General features: G+C 43.5%; 1 protein-coding gene across 10 annotated transcripts in view; it reads right to left on the bottom strand.

The window, feature by feature from the left end:
• The window catches only part of TBXAS1 (thromboxane A synthase 1), a 340,570-nt gene that overhangs the window by 115,522 nt on the left and 204,721 nt on the right, over window positions 1-20,327 (bottom strand). For all 10 annotated transcript variants that reach the window (XM_008171140.4, XM_042851580.2, XM_065565466.1 and 7 more), the window contains 3 exons: window positions 14,818-14,906; window positions 9,461-9,609; window positions 6,918-7,048 (listed from right to left, as the gene is read on the bottom strand). In XM_008171140.4, the coding sequence (XP_008169362.2) occupies window positions 6,918-7,048; window positions 9,461-9,609; window positions 14,818-14,906 (369 nt within the window). The remainder of the gene's footprint in view (window positions 1-6,917; window positions 7,049-9,460; window positions 9,610-14,817; window positions 14,907-20,327) is intronic.

Raw genomic sequence — 20,327 nt, forward strand, 5'->3', positions numbered from 1 at the left:
TAGACTTCCAAGGGAGGTTGTGGAATCTCTGTTATTGGCGGTTTTTAAGAACAGGTTAGACAAATACCTGTCTGGGATGATCTGGGTTTACTTGGTCCTGCTTCAGCCTAGGGTGATGGACTAGATCAGTGGTTCTCAAACTAGGGCCGCCACTTGTTCCAGGAAAGCCTCTGGCGGGCCGGGCCGGTTTGTTTACCTGCCGCGTCCGCAGGTTCGGCAAATCGCGGCTCCCACTGGCCGCGGTTCGCTGCTCCAGGCCAATGGGGGCTGCAGGAAGGGCGGCCAGCACATCCCTTGGCCTGCACCGCTTCCCATTGGCCTGGAGTGGCGAACCGCGGCCAGTGGGAGCCGCGATCGGCCGAACCCGCGGACGCGGCAGGTAAACAACCCGGCCCGGCCCACCAGGGGCTTTCCCTAAACAAGTGGCAGCCCTAGTTTGAGAACCACTGGACTAGATCAGTGTTTCTCAATTACCAGTCCGTGGACCGGCACAGGTCCCTGAGATCTCCCTGACACAGTTTAGGAAGGCAGCAAGCCGGTACCTGGTATCAAAAATTTTGAAAAACACTGGACTAGATGACCTCTGGAAGTCCCTTCTAACCCTACATTTCTGTTATTGTAATGCCTCCTGCCACTGTTGCTGGTGAGGCATCTTTCCAAACCAAACCCTAATGTACCACAAACTGGTAAAGCTACAATTAGACGTTTGTTTTCACCAAGGCGGAAGACAAGATGTCCTCTGATGTAGCCACATTGAATTCCATTGTAACTTGGTCTTTTGGATGAGCTTCAGTCCACTCTGCATAGACATTTACAATGTCGTGGCACTTTCCATAAGATAGAGGTCTACTCGGATGGAGTGTGGGGGGGGGGGGACACTCAAAAACTGAGGCTTCTCAAAAAACTATGGAAAATCTGGCATCTCAGCATTGTTTCAGTCCTTCAGCCTGCCCATGCAAATACACACATGCTAACTAAGTATGTGAGCAGTCCTACAGAGAACCATGGTGAGAGTACACATATCTAATAGCAAACAAATCCAATACATGTTTGTGGCCAGTGGGTCGCTGAGCAGAGAGTTTTTCTGTGAGCACAGTGCTCATAAAAAATGCTGGATTGGCAGCAGTGGAGATAGAAGCATTCTGCCCTCAGGACTGATTTGGTGGCAATGCAAACTTCTCCTGACTGCTCCACCAATGTGCCTCTGAGGGACAGTGGGTGGGTGAGAAAGTAGTTCATTCTCCACACCTATTTTATCCTGGATTTCTTACGAGACCGCCATCTAGTATCAATCATGGAAGTATTTTTCATTGTATCTCAGCACTTGGATCTGGCCTGAAACCACCAAACTCATTTCTCATAGGCCAACAATCAACCCTCAGCTGGTTATAATTCTGGTCACTACTGACCTAAGGGTGGATTCAAAGTGGTGATCTAATGGGATAAAATGGGATTTTGACTATATTGTATCTCTGGGATTTCAGGGGCTTGAGAGGTTTAGCTGTCTTCTCTGAAATCTCCAGCAATTATGGAAATTGATGAAGTCTTCCAAAAACCATGAGGACTTCACTAAAAGTTAGAAAAGAATGTTGCATGTGCTAAAGTAAGCACTATTGGCTTGATTCTGAGAGATGCTGAGCACCAGTAACTGCCATTAATATTGAATGTGATCTTTTGTGCCATCGGCTGCATCCTATGTAGGGGCATTATATTTTGCTCATGCATGCAGATAAATCTGATAATCTAAAAGGTCTTTATCGTCTTCAAGAGGAAAGATGGTCTTGTTGCTCAGGCAGTGGATGGAGATACAGGTTCAATTCCCAGACCTGGCACACACTTCCTGTGTAACTTTAAGCAAGTCACTTAACTTTTCTATGTCCCAGCTCTCCAGCTGAAAAATAGGGATAATTGTATTTCCCTATGCCATAGGCATGTTGCAAGGATAATTCATGAATGATGATGACATGCTCAGATAATACGGTATGGGGACCATGTAGGAAGATAGAACTGTTATGATCCTATAGGTTTAAAAAACCAAAAGAGTCAGGCAATAATTCATTAATAAATGTGGATTATCTACTGTTCCCTTGTAACAAGTTTGCCTAATGTACACCATCCCCGCATTTAATATAAACAAGCTCATAGGTGTCTAATCCTTCCATCTGCTATCTCCTAAGAACAATATTTACTTTTTAACATCTGCACTGCATTTTCCACAGTTCAAACACAGATATGGCTCCTGGAATGTACACAGAATTTAGCAAATTTTTAACTAAGTTTTCTTAGTAACCATATAGTTTTCCCCTGACAAGGATGGGATCAGACTTCTTCAGTAGGATTTCCTCTGCTCAACTAATTTCAAGCAGCTCTTGAAGCAAATAGTTCATTAGGTCATTAAAAAAGAAAAGCTCAAGGGAATTGATGCAGGAGAGCGAGAAGCGAACAGTGTGCACAGTAATTAGATTTTCAGATGATCCCTCTCCCCCAGTGCACATGTGCAACACCTCCCCCCCCCCACACACACACACACCTTACCCTTAGTAAACCATTCAGTGAAGCTCTGTGTATAGTTCTCTGGGAACCAGTGTTCCAGAGATTAAAGATGTAATCACGTCATGATTTCCACAGAAATATATTAAAAGATGTCTGTTTTCTTACAGTGCATTATTATACCTTTAAGGCACTAAAAACTGACATAAAGAACAATATACTCCTCCGCAAGCTTTTAAACATTTAGTGTCACTTTTCCTCAAAATTCAGCTTTCAATGCCACAGGTTTCACCTGGTCTTTTTGTGCTGTTCTGTGGTTGGGGGTGGAAAGCTGGTGCATCTCCAAACTTGGGAATTCCCCCTGCTTGAAGGAATCCTTGGGTGGCATAGACACAACATAGCCAACTGCTGGGCTGTCCCCTACCCAGCACGGGGGGGGAAGGTGTGTGTCGCATTTGGGGGAGGGGGGGGCGGGGAATGGACATGGTTGCAGTGTCATTATACCCTGGCAATTTCCGGATGATGAATAGTCCCTGGTGGGATAGAGCTAGCACAGTGCGCAGCCAGAGGGCTGCTCTAAACTATAGTAGAGGCCACACCATCCCCATTACTGGCAGCTGAAAATGGCTTCTCTGTGGCGCCTCACTTTGGAGACTGCTGTCCTACTTTTATACCCAGAACATGTAAAGCATAAGTAGAGGTTGTACAAGCTTCCACTATACTTCGATACATCTCCACCCTGGCCTGCAGTAATGGATAATGCATTCAGCATACCTAGTAAATCTTCGGCCCTCAGCCAGATTGAGATTCAACCACCCAACAAGGGTGCTAATGAACATAAATTCCAGTGATGATTTTGTTACCTGTTCATTAGGAACTGGATTGAGACCCACAGGACCCATCAGATGGTAATGACATTTGGTCACTATCTACCAGGCATGGATTTGACAACTATGAATTAATAATTTTACATTACACTATGCTGCTAGAAAAGTAGGAGACACTTGGAGAAATGGAAAGAGTTGTGCATTTTAGAAATTCAATTCTTCGGGCAGGTTTACTTTTGGTTGCAGCTACTATGAAACTCTCATTTTCAGTTTAAGGCTGTCCTTGTTTCAAAGGCTGATAATATTTTAAATTTCTCTGTTGTGAGGATTAACTAGTTAATGTTCATAAATCCTTCAGAAACCTAAAATTGTTACATATGAGCTAAGCGTTGTTGTTATTACTAGGGACTATGAGTGAAATCCTGGCCTCACTGAAGTCAATGGGAGCTTTGCCTTTGACTTGACTAAGACCTAGATTTCACCTAGATTGTATTTGAAAAGGGGGGTCTCAATTTTGAGGACAGTGAAAGGCGTATTTTAGACCTCTCAGCTTGATATCCTCTTAAAATAACAGTTTCCCCCTCTCTCTCTCTGTGAATTTCTACCAGTTCACCTTTTAGACCTTTCCATCAATATCCATCTAGAGTTTTACAATTACACTGCAGAAGTAAGGACTGAGATACATTTCTTGGAAAGCAAATTGTTATGTGGATATGGACAAGCAATATCAAAATACTAAATGAAAAACCATCATGTATTGAAACAGTCCACCTACCAACCCTCTAGAAATATACATATTTTGTTATAAGGATGACATCCACCTCTGTGCAAAGGGCCAGTGCAAGGCAGATGTACCACTAGAATCCCTCTTAAGTTCTCAGAACAGGTTATAAGGGTCCATAGGCCTTGTGCTGATTCTTCTGCAGAAGAATGAATTTCTTCTGATGTAAATACAAGGAAGCAAGTTTCTTATAATAATTTGCATCCTTGCATGCTTTTAATGTATTGTAATTAATATTCCCAAAATGTGACCCTAAAATGTTTCTATACACAAGCCAATGAGTACAACCATCCAGGACTGAAATTATTTTACTGACCATAGAAGAATAGTATGTAATTAAAATGACATCTGCAGCACTACCTGATGGAATAAGAAAAAGTGACATCCCAAATCTCATAAACGGCAAGCATATTATTAGATCTAAACCTGGCTGTAAAATTACTATCTACCCAGTGCGATTATCTTCAAGCAGTGTTTCATTTACTGATATAGCAATGGTGATAACAGGCTGACTTTGCTCATCATGTTATTTTTTAAGCCTTCCTTTCCTTTCCCATTTATTCTTCATGCATGTTAGTTGCAGGTGGGAGAAAAACGTGCTCCAGCTGAATCACTTAGTTGTTTTACAGTTTGTTCCAAATGATGTTTTTCAGCAAAAATTAAATAAACAAAATTTTAAAATGGAGGTGAAGAGGATAAAGATGCAAACAATGCAACATCTAAGAATGGGGCGATTTAAAGGTCACCCACTGGACAAATGCACCACCATGAGTTCTATAACATGGCTCATGGCTATCATCCTTAATACAGAGATGCAAAACAGAGTCTACAGATAAAAACCTGGCCTCACTGAAGTCAATGGCAAAACTCCCATTGACTTCAATGGGGTCAGGATTTCATGACAAGTCTTAACATTCAGTGTTCCAGCTGTAGTCTTTGCAGATCATATTTCCATATTGACATGAAGGGCAGCTGCATTCTTCTCCATTTTCTATATAAATTAGCATGAGGCTTTTTGGTTCCTGGAAAGTTATGAATGTTGCCTGTATCTGGCAAAACTGGGTGGCAATCTATTCACAAGAGTCAACATTTTCAGAAGTGCCTAAAGATTTTGGGTGCCTCTGTTTTTGGATGACCACCCTGAGACACTTAAAAGGCATTGAGGCACCAAACTCTATAGTCACTTTTCAAAGTCTTGGCCAAGTTCTTGAACAATAAGAACATCGTTACCAACATTTGTAAAAGTTACCATGGGACAATTTTTCAAAGTAGACAAGAGCTTGGGTGGAGGTAGAATTACAGCCAGCAGCAGGTTGTGTGTACAAATAAATAAATAAATAACCACTTCCTACTAGACCTCCCAGAATTTGCAAATATACCCCGTCCTGCTATCCCTATAAGCTCCCCACTCTGCATGAATCTTTGAGCCAGCCCTCATCATATCTACAGCTAGATCAATAAGGAATCAGTCACTCGGGCTGTAGTCTGTGCTGGAAGTGGTGACTCTATAGGCAGATCAGCCATCCCACCTGTAAGCAAAAGCACCTATATGACAGCCTGAGCCAGCAGCCATGCGCTTCATCTGCATGAGCCATGATTGTGGTAGGGCACACCAGGGGGTAGGGAAGAGTGAAAACAAAGAATGCGGGGGGGGGTGGAGGGGAGAGGCATGCAGAGGCAGAGATGGACAGGAGGCTGATAGCTAGGGAGAGAAGAGGGAGAAAGAGGAGGAATGGCTAGAGGAGAAAATGAGGGAAAGGAAAATAAGACAAAAGCATAGCAAACATAAGAATACAAGACAGAGCAGGAGCGGTAGAGTCAAAAGGAGCAGAGCACAAAACAAAATAGAAAATATCAATATCTCTGAACACTGATCTGTGTTTTAAATTAATCTCTGATATACTGCCGAGTAGGCTGAAATCCATTATTTTCTCAAAGGTGGCATTGCAGATGTGGGGGTAGGCTGTTTGAGAGGGATGGTTGGGAGGATCTGTTGTTCTTGCATATGTCATAACCCCAAGCGTGGGGTGATGGATCTCAGTGTGATTTGTTTTCCTCCCATTCAATTGATGTCAAACCTGGATACTGGATAGGGCACCTCCTATATTTCAGAATTAACAGCTGGTTGGCGTGCATGCTCTGTCAAACTTTACAGCCAAATTAAGTTATATGGGAAAAAGAAGCTTGTTTCCTCCAACATAGAAATCTTGTTTACATTCCTCATTTCTGTCTATAAATCTAGAATTAAGGGGTCAACGTATCTGTGAGCCTAAAATGGAGAGCCCATGTTGAAGAACAGTCCAAAAGGAAGAAAGCCTGAAGGGCTGTTATGTCAGACTGAGAACGGAGCTGTTTCTTTATTATAATGCCCAGTGTCTACACATACTCTACAATGCCACAGTATTAGATTAGAAGAGTCCCATATCTAGATGAAAAAGAAACTGTCTGAAAAGTGATGGGTGATAGCTGATTTAGTTGAAATAATAAATATCTCTTGGGTCTAGAAGCTGGGCTGGAAATCTCCTGAGATCAGGCTCCTTATGAGTACTTCATTGTTTTAAACAGGGCAGAAATACTAAGACAGATGCTTTTCTTGTATTTTAGTAGTTGTTCTCTTCTCCCCCGCCCCCTCCGCCATACACACACACACACACACACACAGGGGCAGAAGCATGTAAAAGTTAGACAAAAAACGTCACCAATATTATTTTGAACATTAAAATCAGGATGAGTTTGCATTTTAGACCAAGGGGTGTGTGAGTTCTGATTTTATCCAAATACACTTGCCCATCCTTACATTTATTACAGAGATGCCTTACCTCATTTGCATCTTGTTGGTCCCTCAAGGCAATCATATTCTTAATGGCTTTGATAAAAAATCCATTCATCTCATCACGACTCTTGTTTGGCAAAATCCGGGACAGTGGGATCATTATGAATGGAAATGCAACTGTAAGAGATTATTAAAAGGAGAACACTGAAGTTAGATGTTCCCCCATCTTATCTCCCCCATCCCAACTTTATTTGGGCCCCCATTGAGTAGGCTGTTTTAATTTTATACCACTTATTTCTCTGATTTCATCCCTCCATTACAGACTGATATTGCATATCCTCCAGCCTCTTTTGGCTAGGAATCTCTTGTTAGTCACATGCCCTCTGAAGTTCGCCACGATTTGCAGTTTTATCCCACAGTACAAAAATTCAATGCGACCTCATAATGCTGGAGCATCATGGTGAAAAAAGGAGTTTTCCCCCCTCCCACCCCCAGATAATTAAATCTGAGATTTTTAATCCTACAAGCTAGCTTGGCAGGGTATGGAATATGCGGCCAGCACATCCCTCGGCCTGCGCCGCTTCCAGCAGCTCCCATTGGCCTGGAGCAGCGAACCACGGCCAGTGGGAGCCGCGAGCGGCCGAACCTGCGGATGCGGCAGGTAAACAAACCGGCTCGGCCCGCCAGGGGCTTTCTCTAAACAAGCAGCGTCCCAAGTTTGGGAAACACTGATCTAGATGGATGGTAACCTATCTCCCATTTCCTGCTCCCTGTCCATGTATAGGAAACTGGTTGCCTACTTTACTCTTTCTACTACACACCCTTTTACAGAAGAGACCAAGGCAGAGGGAACCTGGAAGCAGGATGTCACTAAAACGTAACCGGGGCCCAAGGGTGCACTCCTTCCCCTTAGTATTTATAATCAGTGACTAGAAACCTGAAGTATTGCACTTCAGTATAACTAAGCTGGCAGGTGAACCATTACCCACTAAGCTATCAAACAGCTCCCTGTTTGGCTATCACAACAGTGCACCATGAGCCTCTTCAAGCAGCTTTACCAACACTAACTAATTGTCATAACACTCCTGTGAGATCAGCATGCAAGCCAAGAAGCTGTTGTGACTCAAACTGTGTGATGCACTAGTGGCAAGGATAATGCTGAAGACCAGCCTTCTCCATGCACACACCCCCACATGATGCAGAAACTTACTTTCTTTAATGGAGGATTTGGCTCCCTAAGGCCTTATTGATACCCGGCCCACTGAAGTCAATGTCAAAACTTCCATCAAGTTCAATGGGGCCAGGATTTCACACAAGGATTTTACAGATACACAATTCCCATTGGGGACAGCTCCATCGGTGACAATACTGGTGCAATCTGCAGTGCAGACAATGTTCAGATGGGCTCAGGAACTTTGTACCATCATGTTTTCTAACCCTACTCTGAGCAGGTCTAAATAACAAGATGGTAAAAAGGAATGAGCCCTTTCTACACTACAGCTTCTGCAATTATGTTTCCTAATTATCTAAGTATAGACAAGGCCTTAGTCGCAATCAGCCTCAGCTGGACTAGAATTTATGACCTAAGGCTTTATATTCCATTACCAGTCCCATAATGCAGTCCCTATTTTTCACCTCAAAATAAATACATTCTTTTAATGGCCTCCTGTACCAGCATTTATCATCTTCATCCTTTACAGACACCAGTCAGACAGCTGCTGTTTAAATGATAATTTTAAGGACTTATGATATCAGGACACACTTATCCCCTCACCTCATCCCCCTTCTGTAAGATTTGATTTTGTTGGGGGTGGGCTTTTTATTCCTACCAAGTAAACAGAGGGCAGTCAAACTGCTTGAGCCAGGGCCGGTTCCAGACACCAGCGAAGGAAGCAGGTGCCTGGGACGGCCAATAGAAAGGGGCGGCAGTCTGTCCGTTATTGGGGCGGCACATCCGGGTCTGAGGCGGCAATTCGGTGGCGGGTCCTTCAGTCCCTCTCTTACTCTTCACCAGCACTTTGGCAGCAACTCCATCAGTCCACTTCAGTTTTCGGCGGCAATTCGGCAGCAGGTCCTTCACTCCCTCTCTTCCTCTTTGGTGGCACTTCGGCGGCAGCTCAATCGGGTTTTTCCTTTTTTTCTTTTTTTTTTTTCTTCGCTTGGGGCGGAAAAAAGCTGGAGCCGGCCCTGGCTCAAGCATGGGCCTTATTAAGAATCTGTCAGTAGTCCACGGACCGCACTTAATTCACATAACATGGATTACATTGCAGTGACTCAGTTTCACTATGAAAGTGTAGCTCACAGAGACTACAGGTCCCAGAAGACTTCCACTCAGATCAAGGTGAAGCATTGCCTTTTGGGACATGCAGTTCATAAGGAAATATGTTCACAATGAAGATGAGGGTGGATGCGGGCCACATTGTAGAAATCTACTGGGTGTATTTGGTGTATGGGCTGCACTGTGAATACCTCTAAATCAAAGCTTTCAGTATGTCTTCCTGCTCCCACTTCACAAGGTTTTGTGACTCAAGAATAATTTTTTAAAAATAAATATAAATAAATAAATAGACAAAGATGGGCTATACTTACTACTTAGAATTAGGATGGGCCTAAGCATTGAAAATTCAAAGAATTTTTTGCAGTTCTTAACAAAGGTATCATCAGGATTCTTCTGAGAATCCACGTGGGTACCGAAAGCCACGCTAGCGACGACATCCAAGGTGAAGCAGCCATAACTCCTGCATTGAATTTAAGAACATGACCTCATTAGCTGCTTGTTTGCATCTCCATAGAATCACAGAAATGTAAGACTGGAATGGACCTCAATAGGTCATCTAGTCAAGTCCCCTACACTGAGGCAGAACTAAGTACTATCTAGACCATCTCTTGCAGGTGTTTGTCTAACCTGTTCTTAAAAGCCTCCAATGACAGAGACTCCACAGTAATTTGATCCAGTGTTTAACTACCCTTAAAGTTAGGAAGTTTTCCTAATGTCTAACCTAAATCTTCCATGAAGCAAAAGGTATAAATTGCAGTTTGTCCTATCCTCAGTAGATAAGGAGAACAATTTATCATCCTTTCCTTTATAACAACCTTTTAGGTACTTGAACAGTGTTATCATGTTCCCCCCTCAGTCTTCTCTTCTCCAGACTAAATAAAATCAATTTTTTAAATCTTTCCTTGCAGGTCATATTTTCTAGACCCTTAATCATTTTTGTTGCTCTCCTCTGGACTTTCTAGAGTTTATCCACATCTTTCCCAGAGTGTGGGGCACAGAACTAGACACAGAGCTCCTGCTGAGGCCTTATCAGTGCTGAGTAGAGTGGAAGAATTCTTGCTTACAACCCTCCTGCTAATACAGCCCATAATGTTCGCTTTTTCTTTTCCAACAGTATTATACTGTTGACTCATATTTAGTTTGTGGTGCACTATGACCCCCAGATCCTTTTCTGCAGGACTCCTTCCTAGGCAGTCATTTCCCATGTTATATTTGTGCAGTTGATTACTCCTTTCTAAGTATTGTACTTTAAATTTGTTCTTATTGAATTTCATCCTATTTATTTCAGACCATTTCTCCAGTTTGTCAAGATTATTTTTAATTATAATCTTGTCCTCCAAAGCACTTGCAACCCCTCCCAATTTGGTATTGTCCACAGACTTTATAAGTCTACTCTCTGTGCAGTTATCCATATTATTTATGAAGATATTGACTAGGATCTGACCCAGGGCAGTTCCCTGCAGGACCCCACTCAATATGACCTTCCAGCTTGACTGTGAACCGTAACTACTCTCATGGTACATCTACACTACAGGGGGGAGTCAATTTAAGATACGCAAATTCAGCTACGTGAATAGCGTAGCTGAATTCGACGTATCGCAGCCGACTTACCCCGCTGTGAGGACGGTGGCAAAATCGACTTCTGCGGCTTTCTGTCAACGGCGCTTACTCCCACCTCCGCTGGTGGAGTAAGAGCGTCGATTCGGGGACCGATTGTCGCGTCCCAACGGGACGCGATAAATCGATCCCCGAGAGGTCGATTTCTACCCGCCAATTCAGGCGGGTAGTGTAGACCTAGCCTCTGAGTATGGTTTTCCAACCATTTCTACACCCAGTTTATAGCAAGTTTGTCTAGGCTGCATTTCCCTAGTTTGTTTATGAGAAGGTCATGTAAGACAGCATTAAAAGCCTTACTAACGTCAAGATATATCATATCTACTGTTTCCTCCCTATCCACAAGGCCTGTTACCCCTGTCAAAGAAGTATATTACATTGATTTGACGTGATTTGTTCTTGACAAATCCATGCTAACTATTACTTATCACCTTATTATATTCTAGGGGCTTACAACATTTATTGTTTGAATATTTGCACCATTATCTTTCTGGGTACTGAAGTCAAGCAAGCTGGTCTATAATTCCGTGGGTTGGCCATATTCCCCTTTGTATCAATAGGTACTATATTTGCCCTTTTCCAGTCCTCTGGGATCTCTCCCGTCCTCCAGGAGTTCTCAAAGATAATCATTAATGGCTCAGAGATCTCTTCAGACAGTTCCTTAAGTATTCTAGGATTTACTTCATCAAGCCCTGCCAACCTGAAGATATCTAACTTGTTTAAGTAATTCTTAACTTGTTCTCTCAATATCTGCTTCACAAATATCACATTATATCTTTTCCCCCTTTGTTTTTTAGATTTGGATCAATTTTCATTAGATTTGAGTTTCACCTACAGCAATTTTTTTCCTTATTCTTCTAACAACAAAGGCTAAGTGCTATTAATAATAGCAGCCTCCAGCCTCCACTAAAGTTCACGTGAGAAATTTTAATATTGTTTATATAACCCTTTTGGTCAGGAACTGTACTTCTAAATTATAAAAAGAAAAAAGTTTCTTTATAAATGGTTATAAATCAAATGCAATATGTCAGGGGTTCACAAACAACTATCAAATTATCCACGGTCACAGCTCCCATGTCATCTTATGAAAGACTAGTTTGATTCTAGGTATCAGATTCTCTGGTGCTTTGACCATGAAAAAGCTGCCTCTTTAGCTCAAAAGCAGATCCCTATCTGTGAGAATGTTCCTTATAACCCTGCCAATAATTTCTAACCATACATTGTACAGCAGCATTTCTCAAACTGTGGTCGATGGACCACTGATGGTTTGCACATCATCAGGGACTGAAGGGAGCCACAAAGGAACACAAGGACATTGCTGAGAAACTAAATTATTTCTTTGCATCAGTCTTCACTGCAGAGGATATTGGGGAGATACCAACCCTGGACCTGCTCTTTCCTGCTAATAAAGATGAGGTACTATCAGAGATTAAGGTGTCAGAAGAAGAGATATTGGAACAAAATGATAATTTAAAAAGCAACAGATAGTATACCTCCAAGGATTCTGAAGTTCATCTAAAAAATGACAGCGCAGAATTAAAGGGGGTTCAGAGGAGAGCGATGAGAATGATTACGGGCATGGGAAAACTATCATATAAAGAGAGATTGCAGAGACTGGGATTGTTTACCTTAGAGAGAAGATGAATAAGAGAGGATATGATACAAGTATATAAAATAACTATATACTTGTATATGAAATAGTCTAGAGAAGGTAGATCGGGAGCTTCTGTTCTCCCTGTCTCATAACATAAGAACAATGGGACAGTCAATTTAATTAAAAGCTGGAAAATTCAAAACCAATAAAGGGAAATCCTTTTTCACTTAATTAGCCTGTGGAACTCATTGCTACAGGAAGTTACTGAGGTCAAGAATTTTGCAAGATTCAAAAAGGAATTGGACATTAATATGGATAACAAGAATAACCAGAGTTATAATAGTTAATGCCAACAAAAATTTTGAAAGGGATATTCAACCTCATACTTCAAGGTTTATGCCAATCTCTGACTATTTAGAGATGAGGATGAGAACTAAAGTTGAGGCAAATTATCCTACAACTGCCTATCTTGGGGTTCCTTGCCAGCTTTTGGTGCTGGCACTGTCAGAGACAGGATACTGGACTAGATGGGTCTGATCCAGTATGGCAGTTCCTGTGTTCATATGTTTCTAAGTGAATGTTTCTATTCATAAGTGAATAAGGAAAAGTTATTTACTTGTTCCCATAATATAAGAACTAGGAGGCACCAAATCAAATTAATGGGCAGCAGGTTTAAAACATATAAAAGGAAGTTCTTCTTCACCCAGCGCACAGTCAACCTGTGGAACTCCTTGCCTGAGGAGGTTGTGAAGGCTAGGACAATAACAGGGTTTAAAAGAGAACTAGATAAATTCATGGAGGTTAGGTCCATTAATGGCTATTAGCCAGGATGCGTAAGGAATGGTGTCCGTAGCCTCTGTTTGTCAGACGGTGGAGATGGATGGCAGGAGAGAGATCATTTGATCATTACCTGTTTGGTTCACTCCCTCTGGAGCACCTGGCATTGGCCACTGTCGGTAGACAGGATACTGGGCTAGATGGACCTTTGATCTGACCCAGTATGGCCATTCTTATCAGTGGCGTAGCCAGGGTTGCAGCCGAGGAGGAGCGGTGGAGAAAAAAGGTGCCGGTCCTTCGGTGGCATTTCGGCAGCCGGCGCATGCGCCGAAATGCTGCCAAAAGACAGAGCAGCGCATGCGCAGGGCCGCCCCGCTTCCCCATCCGGAGCGCTTTCCGGGGCACCGAGACCCCCGGCCACGCTCTCAGGGCCAGAGTCCCGGCCGGAGCGCCCGGAGCCCGCGGCCCTGCTGCACCGGCTGGAGCGCCGGGAGCCCGTAGCCCCGTTCTGCCGGTCGCCCGGAGCGCCAGGAGGTGGGAGCCAGCAGGCCAGCCCACGAAAAAAAAAAAAAAACCCAGAAGCAGCTGAGGAGGAGGGGGGGTGCCCAGGTGGGCGGCGGGGATCAGTGCACCGCTGCTGTTGCTACTCACTTCATCAACAACAAAAGAAGTGTCCTCCCCCAACTGGAACTCGTTCATCTTTCCTCCGGCTCGGACCGCAGCCGCTCACACCGCCAGCCTGTAGCGAACGCCCCGTCCCCGTCCCCTGATAACTCCTCCGCCATTATCAGGGGACGGGGCATTCGCTACAGGCTGGCGGGGTGAGCGGCTGCGGTCTGAGCCAGAGGAAAGATGGACGAGTTCCAGTCGGGGGAGGAGACTTCTTTTGTTGTTGATGAAGTGAGTAGCAAGAGGGAGGAGACAGCGGAAGGACCCATAAGTGACGCCGAGTAAGTATGAAAATTAAAAAGGCGCCACTTTTGGGGAATGTGGTCAGGGGAAGAAGCCGCTTCACCTGAACCCCCCTAGCTGCGCTACTGATTCTTATGTTCTAGTGGACTACAGGGAGCTGATTGGACACAGACTGAAGTATCTGTCCTTTTTGTTTTCAGCTGTTACACTTCATTAAAAGATAGCTACAAATACCTTAGATACTTTCCTAAAATTACTTTTCCAGATAAGCAATTGCTGCCACAGGGATGTAGGGTACGTGTACACTGCAAAGAAAAACCCACGGCTCTGCGTCTTGGAGACCAGGTCAATTGACATGGGCTTCTGAGGTTCTGTTGTAGGGCTAAACATAGCAGTGTATTCATTCCTGCTTGGGAGGGCTCCAAGACCATCAGCCCTCACCAGGTTTCAGAACCAGGGCTCCAGCCCAAGTGGGAACATCTATGCTGCTATTATTAGCCCCGCAGCCTGAGACCTGCGAGCCTGAGCCTGATTGACCCGGGTTCTGAGACTCAGCACCATGGTGTTTTATTTGCAGCATAGACATACCTTTAGAGTGATAATGACTGCAAAGGAGAGGTGTCTCATCAGACACACCCCAGCATTAAGCTGTGATCCACCCTCCGAAAAAGATCGAGAACTCCTTTTGTAAAGTAAGTGTGTATTTAGGGGAAGCGTGACTATTCAAGTATTTTGAAAAGGTGGTTCTCATTTGTAGTATGGTGAATATACCTTTGGATATCAAAAGCCTTGCCAGAATCTGCATACACCTTCAAGTTACTCAGCAGGACATCACATGCTTGGTTTATTAGTGGAGTCATCTGAAAAGGAACACACATGGCATAATGAAAAACCTCAATAATTTCCTCTATATTAGTTACAAACAGTAGATGGTACAGTGCTCACGAGATCTTCTGTATCAGTGCATGAGTAATTTTTTCTGAGGAAGAAGGAATCTTGGAGGGGGGGCGGACAGACACCCCTTGTTTCTCAGGGCTAGTCTACACACTAGAAGCGCTACAGCTGCGCCAGTGCAGCACGTCTAGTAAAGATGCTCTATGTTGACTGGAGAGAGCTCTCCCATGAGCATAATAAAACCACCTCCACGAGAGGCGGTAGCTATGTCAGTGGGGGAAGCTCTCCCGTCGACATGGCTGTCCACACCGGTGCTAAGATCGGTGTAACTGACGTCACTCTGGGGATGGCTCATTCACACCCTGGAGCGACATAAGTTATACTGACATAAGTGGTAGTGTGTACAAGCTCTCAGTTCTGACCACAAAGAATATGCCAGCTCCACCAGCTGGCTGCTGCACAGCCTAAACGCAAGCCAGGAAATCCTGACTGAATGTCCACAGAAGTTGGGTTCCTGTCTAACTCTGGTTACACTTTAGACTGCTATCAAACAAAGACACACCACCTCTTTTCTCCATTATGCCCCAACCCAATATAGATGGTGACTTACAATGACCAGTGTGTACGGTACACTCAAAATGAGATGGTACAGTCTCAAGGACAGGGAACATACCTTCTTTATAACTGCAATCCTAAAAAAATGGATCAGCATGTATAGACCCTTACTTCTGTGTAGAATCCTGTTGAAGGCAGTGAGTTTTGCAGATCTGAAGACTGTTAGCAAAGCACCATATAAATGCCTGGTGTTATAGTCCACTACAGTGTGCAGAGACCAGTATTATCACTACATGGGGAAAAGGTTCTTGGGAACAGCAATTGCCACTACATGGATATGCACATGGTTAATGCCCCTCAAAATACTCTGCTAACAGTCCTTTGCAGGTGATGACACATGATGGTCAAGAGTGGATCTGACCATTAGACACCAATCACAATTATGTTCCATGGGTGGCTTGACTACTTGGGTTAGTGCACAGCCTGTGATCTGAGTGGTTTCCGAGTAGCAGCCGTGTTAGTCTGTATCCGCAAAAAGAACAGGCCATCATGTGCCAGCACTGCCCCTCTGCCATGTACATTGGCCAAACCGGACAGTCTAGACTAATGGACTAATGGACACAAATCTGACATCAGGAATCATAATACTCAAAAACCAGTGGGAGAACACTTTAACCTGTCTGGCCATTCAATGACAGACCTGCAGATGGCTATCTTACAACAGAAAAACTTCAAAAACAGACTCCAACGAGAGACTGCTGAGCTGGAATTGATATGCAAAATAGATACAATCAACTCAGGATTGAATAAGGACTGGGAATGGCTGCGCCATTACAGACATTGAATCTATCTCCCCTTGTAAATATTCTCACACTTGTTATCAAACTGTCTGTACTGGGCTAGCTTGATTATCACTTCAAAAAAAATTTTTCTCTTACTTAATTGGCCTCTCAGAGTTGGTAAGACAACCTCCCACCTGTTCATGCTCTCTGTATGTGTGTATATATATCCCCTCAATATATGTTCCACTCTATATGCATCCGAAGAAGTGGGCAGTAGCCCACGAAAGCTTATGCTCTAATAAATTTGTTAGTCTCTAAGGTGCCACAAGTACTCCTGTTCTTTTTGTGATCTGAGTGTATCCCGTGGCAGCACTGTCTGCTATGTCCTTTTCTTCACAGGGACTGTGAATTGTACTTCTCTATAATCCATGATTTGCTACCTCATTGTATCCCCAGTGACTATTATATGCACCCATTGGAATACAAGCTGCCTAGATTGGCAGCCACATACACCCGCAAGCTCCACACCCTCCTTGCCTTCCTATCCAGGTATTCTGCATGGATGTGAACCAGCATGATAAGAGCAAACAGGCTTGTGCTACTCCTGTGGCACTCTTACCAAAAAATGACTTATTGCATCCTCTTGCTACATCAACAGAGCAATGTGGGCTGCCCATCCAAGTTCATGGTTGCTTGGCACCTCTGCCTTCGCGAAACTGGCATAACACTTTGTACACAGGCACAGTGCCATCTGAACACATGGTCCGTAGTACAAACAGCCAAGAGATCAGTGGATGAGCAACCAATATGTTTACTGAAGGCAACATTCCGAGTTAGGAATATTGTTAGTCACTTGAGCTTCCATTCCTATACTTAAAGGAACAGGACATTACTATTTCAGCTCAAAACTGGATTGATTTGGGCCTCATACTAGAAATCTCATAATGTGAATTCTGATGAAGCCAGATTGGTATTCTGCAAAAGTAGCTGAGATGGTAGGGAAGTTATAGTGCAATCTCCTTTCCCCCTTGGCTTCCCCAGGCCAGGAAAGTCCCCTGCAAAGAGGTTCTTCTCAAATGGTTCAATGAAATTAACAGAAATCCGGTTAACAGGTTGAAATGGTGTGAAATGTTGTTTTGTAACCGCTGGGTTAAACCCTTCCAAATAACAGAATCATTTAAGGAGAACAAAACAAAAATCAGTATTTTAAACAGGTATGATTATTAAACATATGGTGATCATTATATATTTTCTTTTAATTGCCTTATTTTCTCCCTCATTCCTCAGCACCAGATATGCAGCCACCCAGCCAGTTGTTATAGCTTTCCAACAGCTGATGGGATGGGGGTGGAGAGGGTTACTCTTGTGGTGGACAAGGCAGCTCACTCTATTGCTCGGAATTTCTATACTCTGTCAGCCCTTGAAATCTCTGAATATTGTTGCACTTTATTTCTACCCATACGATTTTTTTGTTGGCCAATCTACCTAGGGAAATGGAAGTTAACAAGGATTTGATTTGTTGTGAATGTGTGCAGGCATTGTTAAAGGGTAGGGATACGTTGACAAGACAATTATTTGCATAAGAAGACTATGCAGGATATATATTTAACTATTTTTCTTGCCAGGGGGAGGGGGCATAAATAACTTAATGATAAATACATAAAAAGACCACAGGCTGACACATTTATTGGTTCATGAGCAATTTAAGCCCTTTGTTTAATCATCAAAAAAAAATAGTGGTGGTGGGGGAAAAGAAATTACAGAAAACTTTTAAAAAAATACAGTACAGTAATAAACAAACTCAGCAGCTATGCCCTGGAGACCACTACCTTACTACACATTGTCATTTGCCAATCAGAATGCAAGAGCTCCACAACCTATGATTTTCTGTTAAGTAAATGAATTCCAGCTGCTGTACATTCTGACTGGCTGGTAGTAACATAATGGAGTAAAACTGAAACAGTATGTTCCTTGTAAATATTTGATCTGCCAGTTATCTAATGGCAAGAGTATCTCAGTGTCCAGATTTATTTCTATCTGCCAAAGAAGAGTGCTTGGGGTTGGGTTTTTCTTGTTGCCAGGGGCTTCCTTGCGTAATCTTGCCAATATATGGCCTGGCACAGAACAGTTAGTTTCTGGCACTATGTATACACAGTACACTGGGGTGTTTACTTTGCTCAATAGCATCATAGTCACACTCCTCTGAGTAACCACATTTCTGAATATTTAATTTTATCTGCCTTAATATTAGCCCCCACAATATGCCATAGAAAGACACGTTCCCTGCCACACAGAGCTTACACTCAAAAGTGTCATGAGCGATGAACAACGTATGAGCAAAATATTCAAGGTGATATTGTTTCCGTATCAGATTACTTTTTTAAACAGTGTTTTATTTTCCCCAACCCCGCTTTACCAACCATCGCTGGTGGGTGGAACAAAACCAATCACCCAGTCAGATGGTGCCCATTTTAATGGGAGTGTCTGGAGATCATCTGCTGATGTTCTCTAGGGGCAAAGGGAAGGGCTTGCATGGTATGTTTCCCTTTGCAATCATTGGCAGCTCCTGCTGCTTACTCTTGCTCGCTATCACAGAGGTTGGTGGATGGAGGTTCCTTCCTCAAGATGATAGACAAACACAGTGTTAAACAGGGTTAAGGAGTACTAAACTCCCAACTTGATTCATGGGGATGGGTCTACACTCTGCAGGACTCACTGAACATCCTTTCCACCCTAAGCGATTATTATTTCCTAACTATATCATGTCATGTTAACAATTTTCCATAATAACGATCTCAGCCTTCAGCAAAACTGGTTAACCAATTGTCTGCTGCTATAGCATTAAAACCTCACCTTTATATATTAAAAATAATAATTAAAATAGCAATAAGATTGTGTATGTTCATCAATAATAATCATTCAGATTTTCATACTGTATTGCACAAGAGCAGGCATCACTATCATACAGCACTGTGACAGCATGATATGGGCTGGAGAACAGTAATTCATGGATTATAAAAACAGAAATGACTGCCGCGATTATCTAGTCCGACTTCCTGCAAAACAGGTCATAGGACTTCCCTGAATTAATTCCTGTTTGGATTAGAACATATATAGAGCCTGGGTAACCTTAATTTAGCCCCCTTCTGCTTATCCATTATGATACAGTCTTTAATTATATGATCATATGCTCTTTTTTTTCCCACAGGAGACAGGGGCAGCTCTAGCTTTTTTGCCGCCCCAAGCACGGCAGGCAGGCTGCCTTAGGCAGCGTGCCTGAGGGAGGTCCCCGATACCACGGATTCGGCGGCATGCCTGCGGGAGGTCTGCCAGTCCCGCGGCTTCAGCATACCCACCGCCGAATTGCCGCTGAATCCGCGGGACTGGCAGACCTCCCGCAGGCAAGCCGCCAAAGGCGGCCTGACTGCCGCCCTCGCAGGGACTGACAGGGCATCCCCCGCGGCTTGCCATCCCAGGCATGTGCTTGGAGCGCTGGTGCCTGGAGCCGCTGCTGACAGGAGATTTTAGGTGCAAAGCTCCAGCAAGTCTCTACTAAGCACATGCGAACTGTGGCTTGTAACTCCGCCAAATCTGAGTGGATTTTCCCAGGGACAGAAAAAGGCACATCTCTGAAACAAAGGCCACCTCTTTTCGAAATTTCAAGCCCTGCTTCAAAGCATGGGGGCTCCATAGAGTCTCAAAAAATGTTGCCAGAATTTTTAACATGGGGAAAAAACACCTATTTTCCCCTCACCTTTATCTTCAAGAACACAGACATCCGTGCTCAAGTTTTCAACAACAAAAAAATTCAAGCTGAAGCAAACACCCAGCATATGAAATTATATCCTGAATGGTTAAAATTTGGGAAAGTTATAAGCAACTGAAATCAGGGCCTTTAAATGGGAAGTTTGGGGCACCCTTAATAATAAACGATGCTACCAGCTCGCCTATGAGGTCTATAGCTAGATGGTACAATGTGCCCAATACATATACACACAAATATTACACCAACAGAGACTTGGTGGGATAACTCACATGACTGGAGTACTG

This window comes from Chrysemys picta, chromosome 1, assembly GCF_011386835.1.
Source record: "Chrysemys picta bellii isolate R12L10 chromosome 1, ASM1138683v2, whole genome shotgun sequence".
Classification (NCBI taxonomy): domain Eukaryota; kingdom Metazoa; phylum Chordata; order Testudines; family Emydidae; genus Chrysemys; species Chrysemys picta.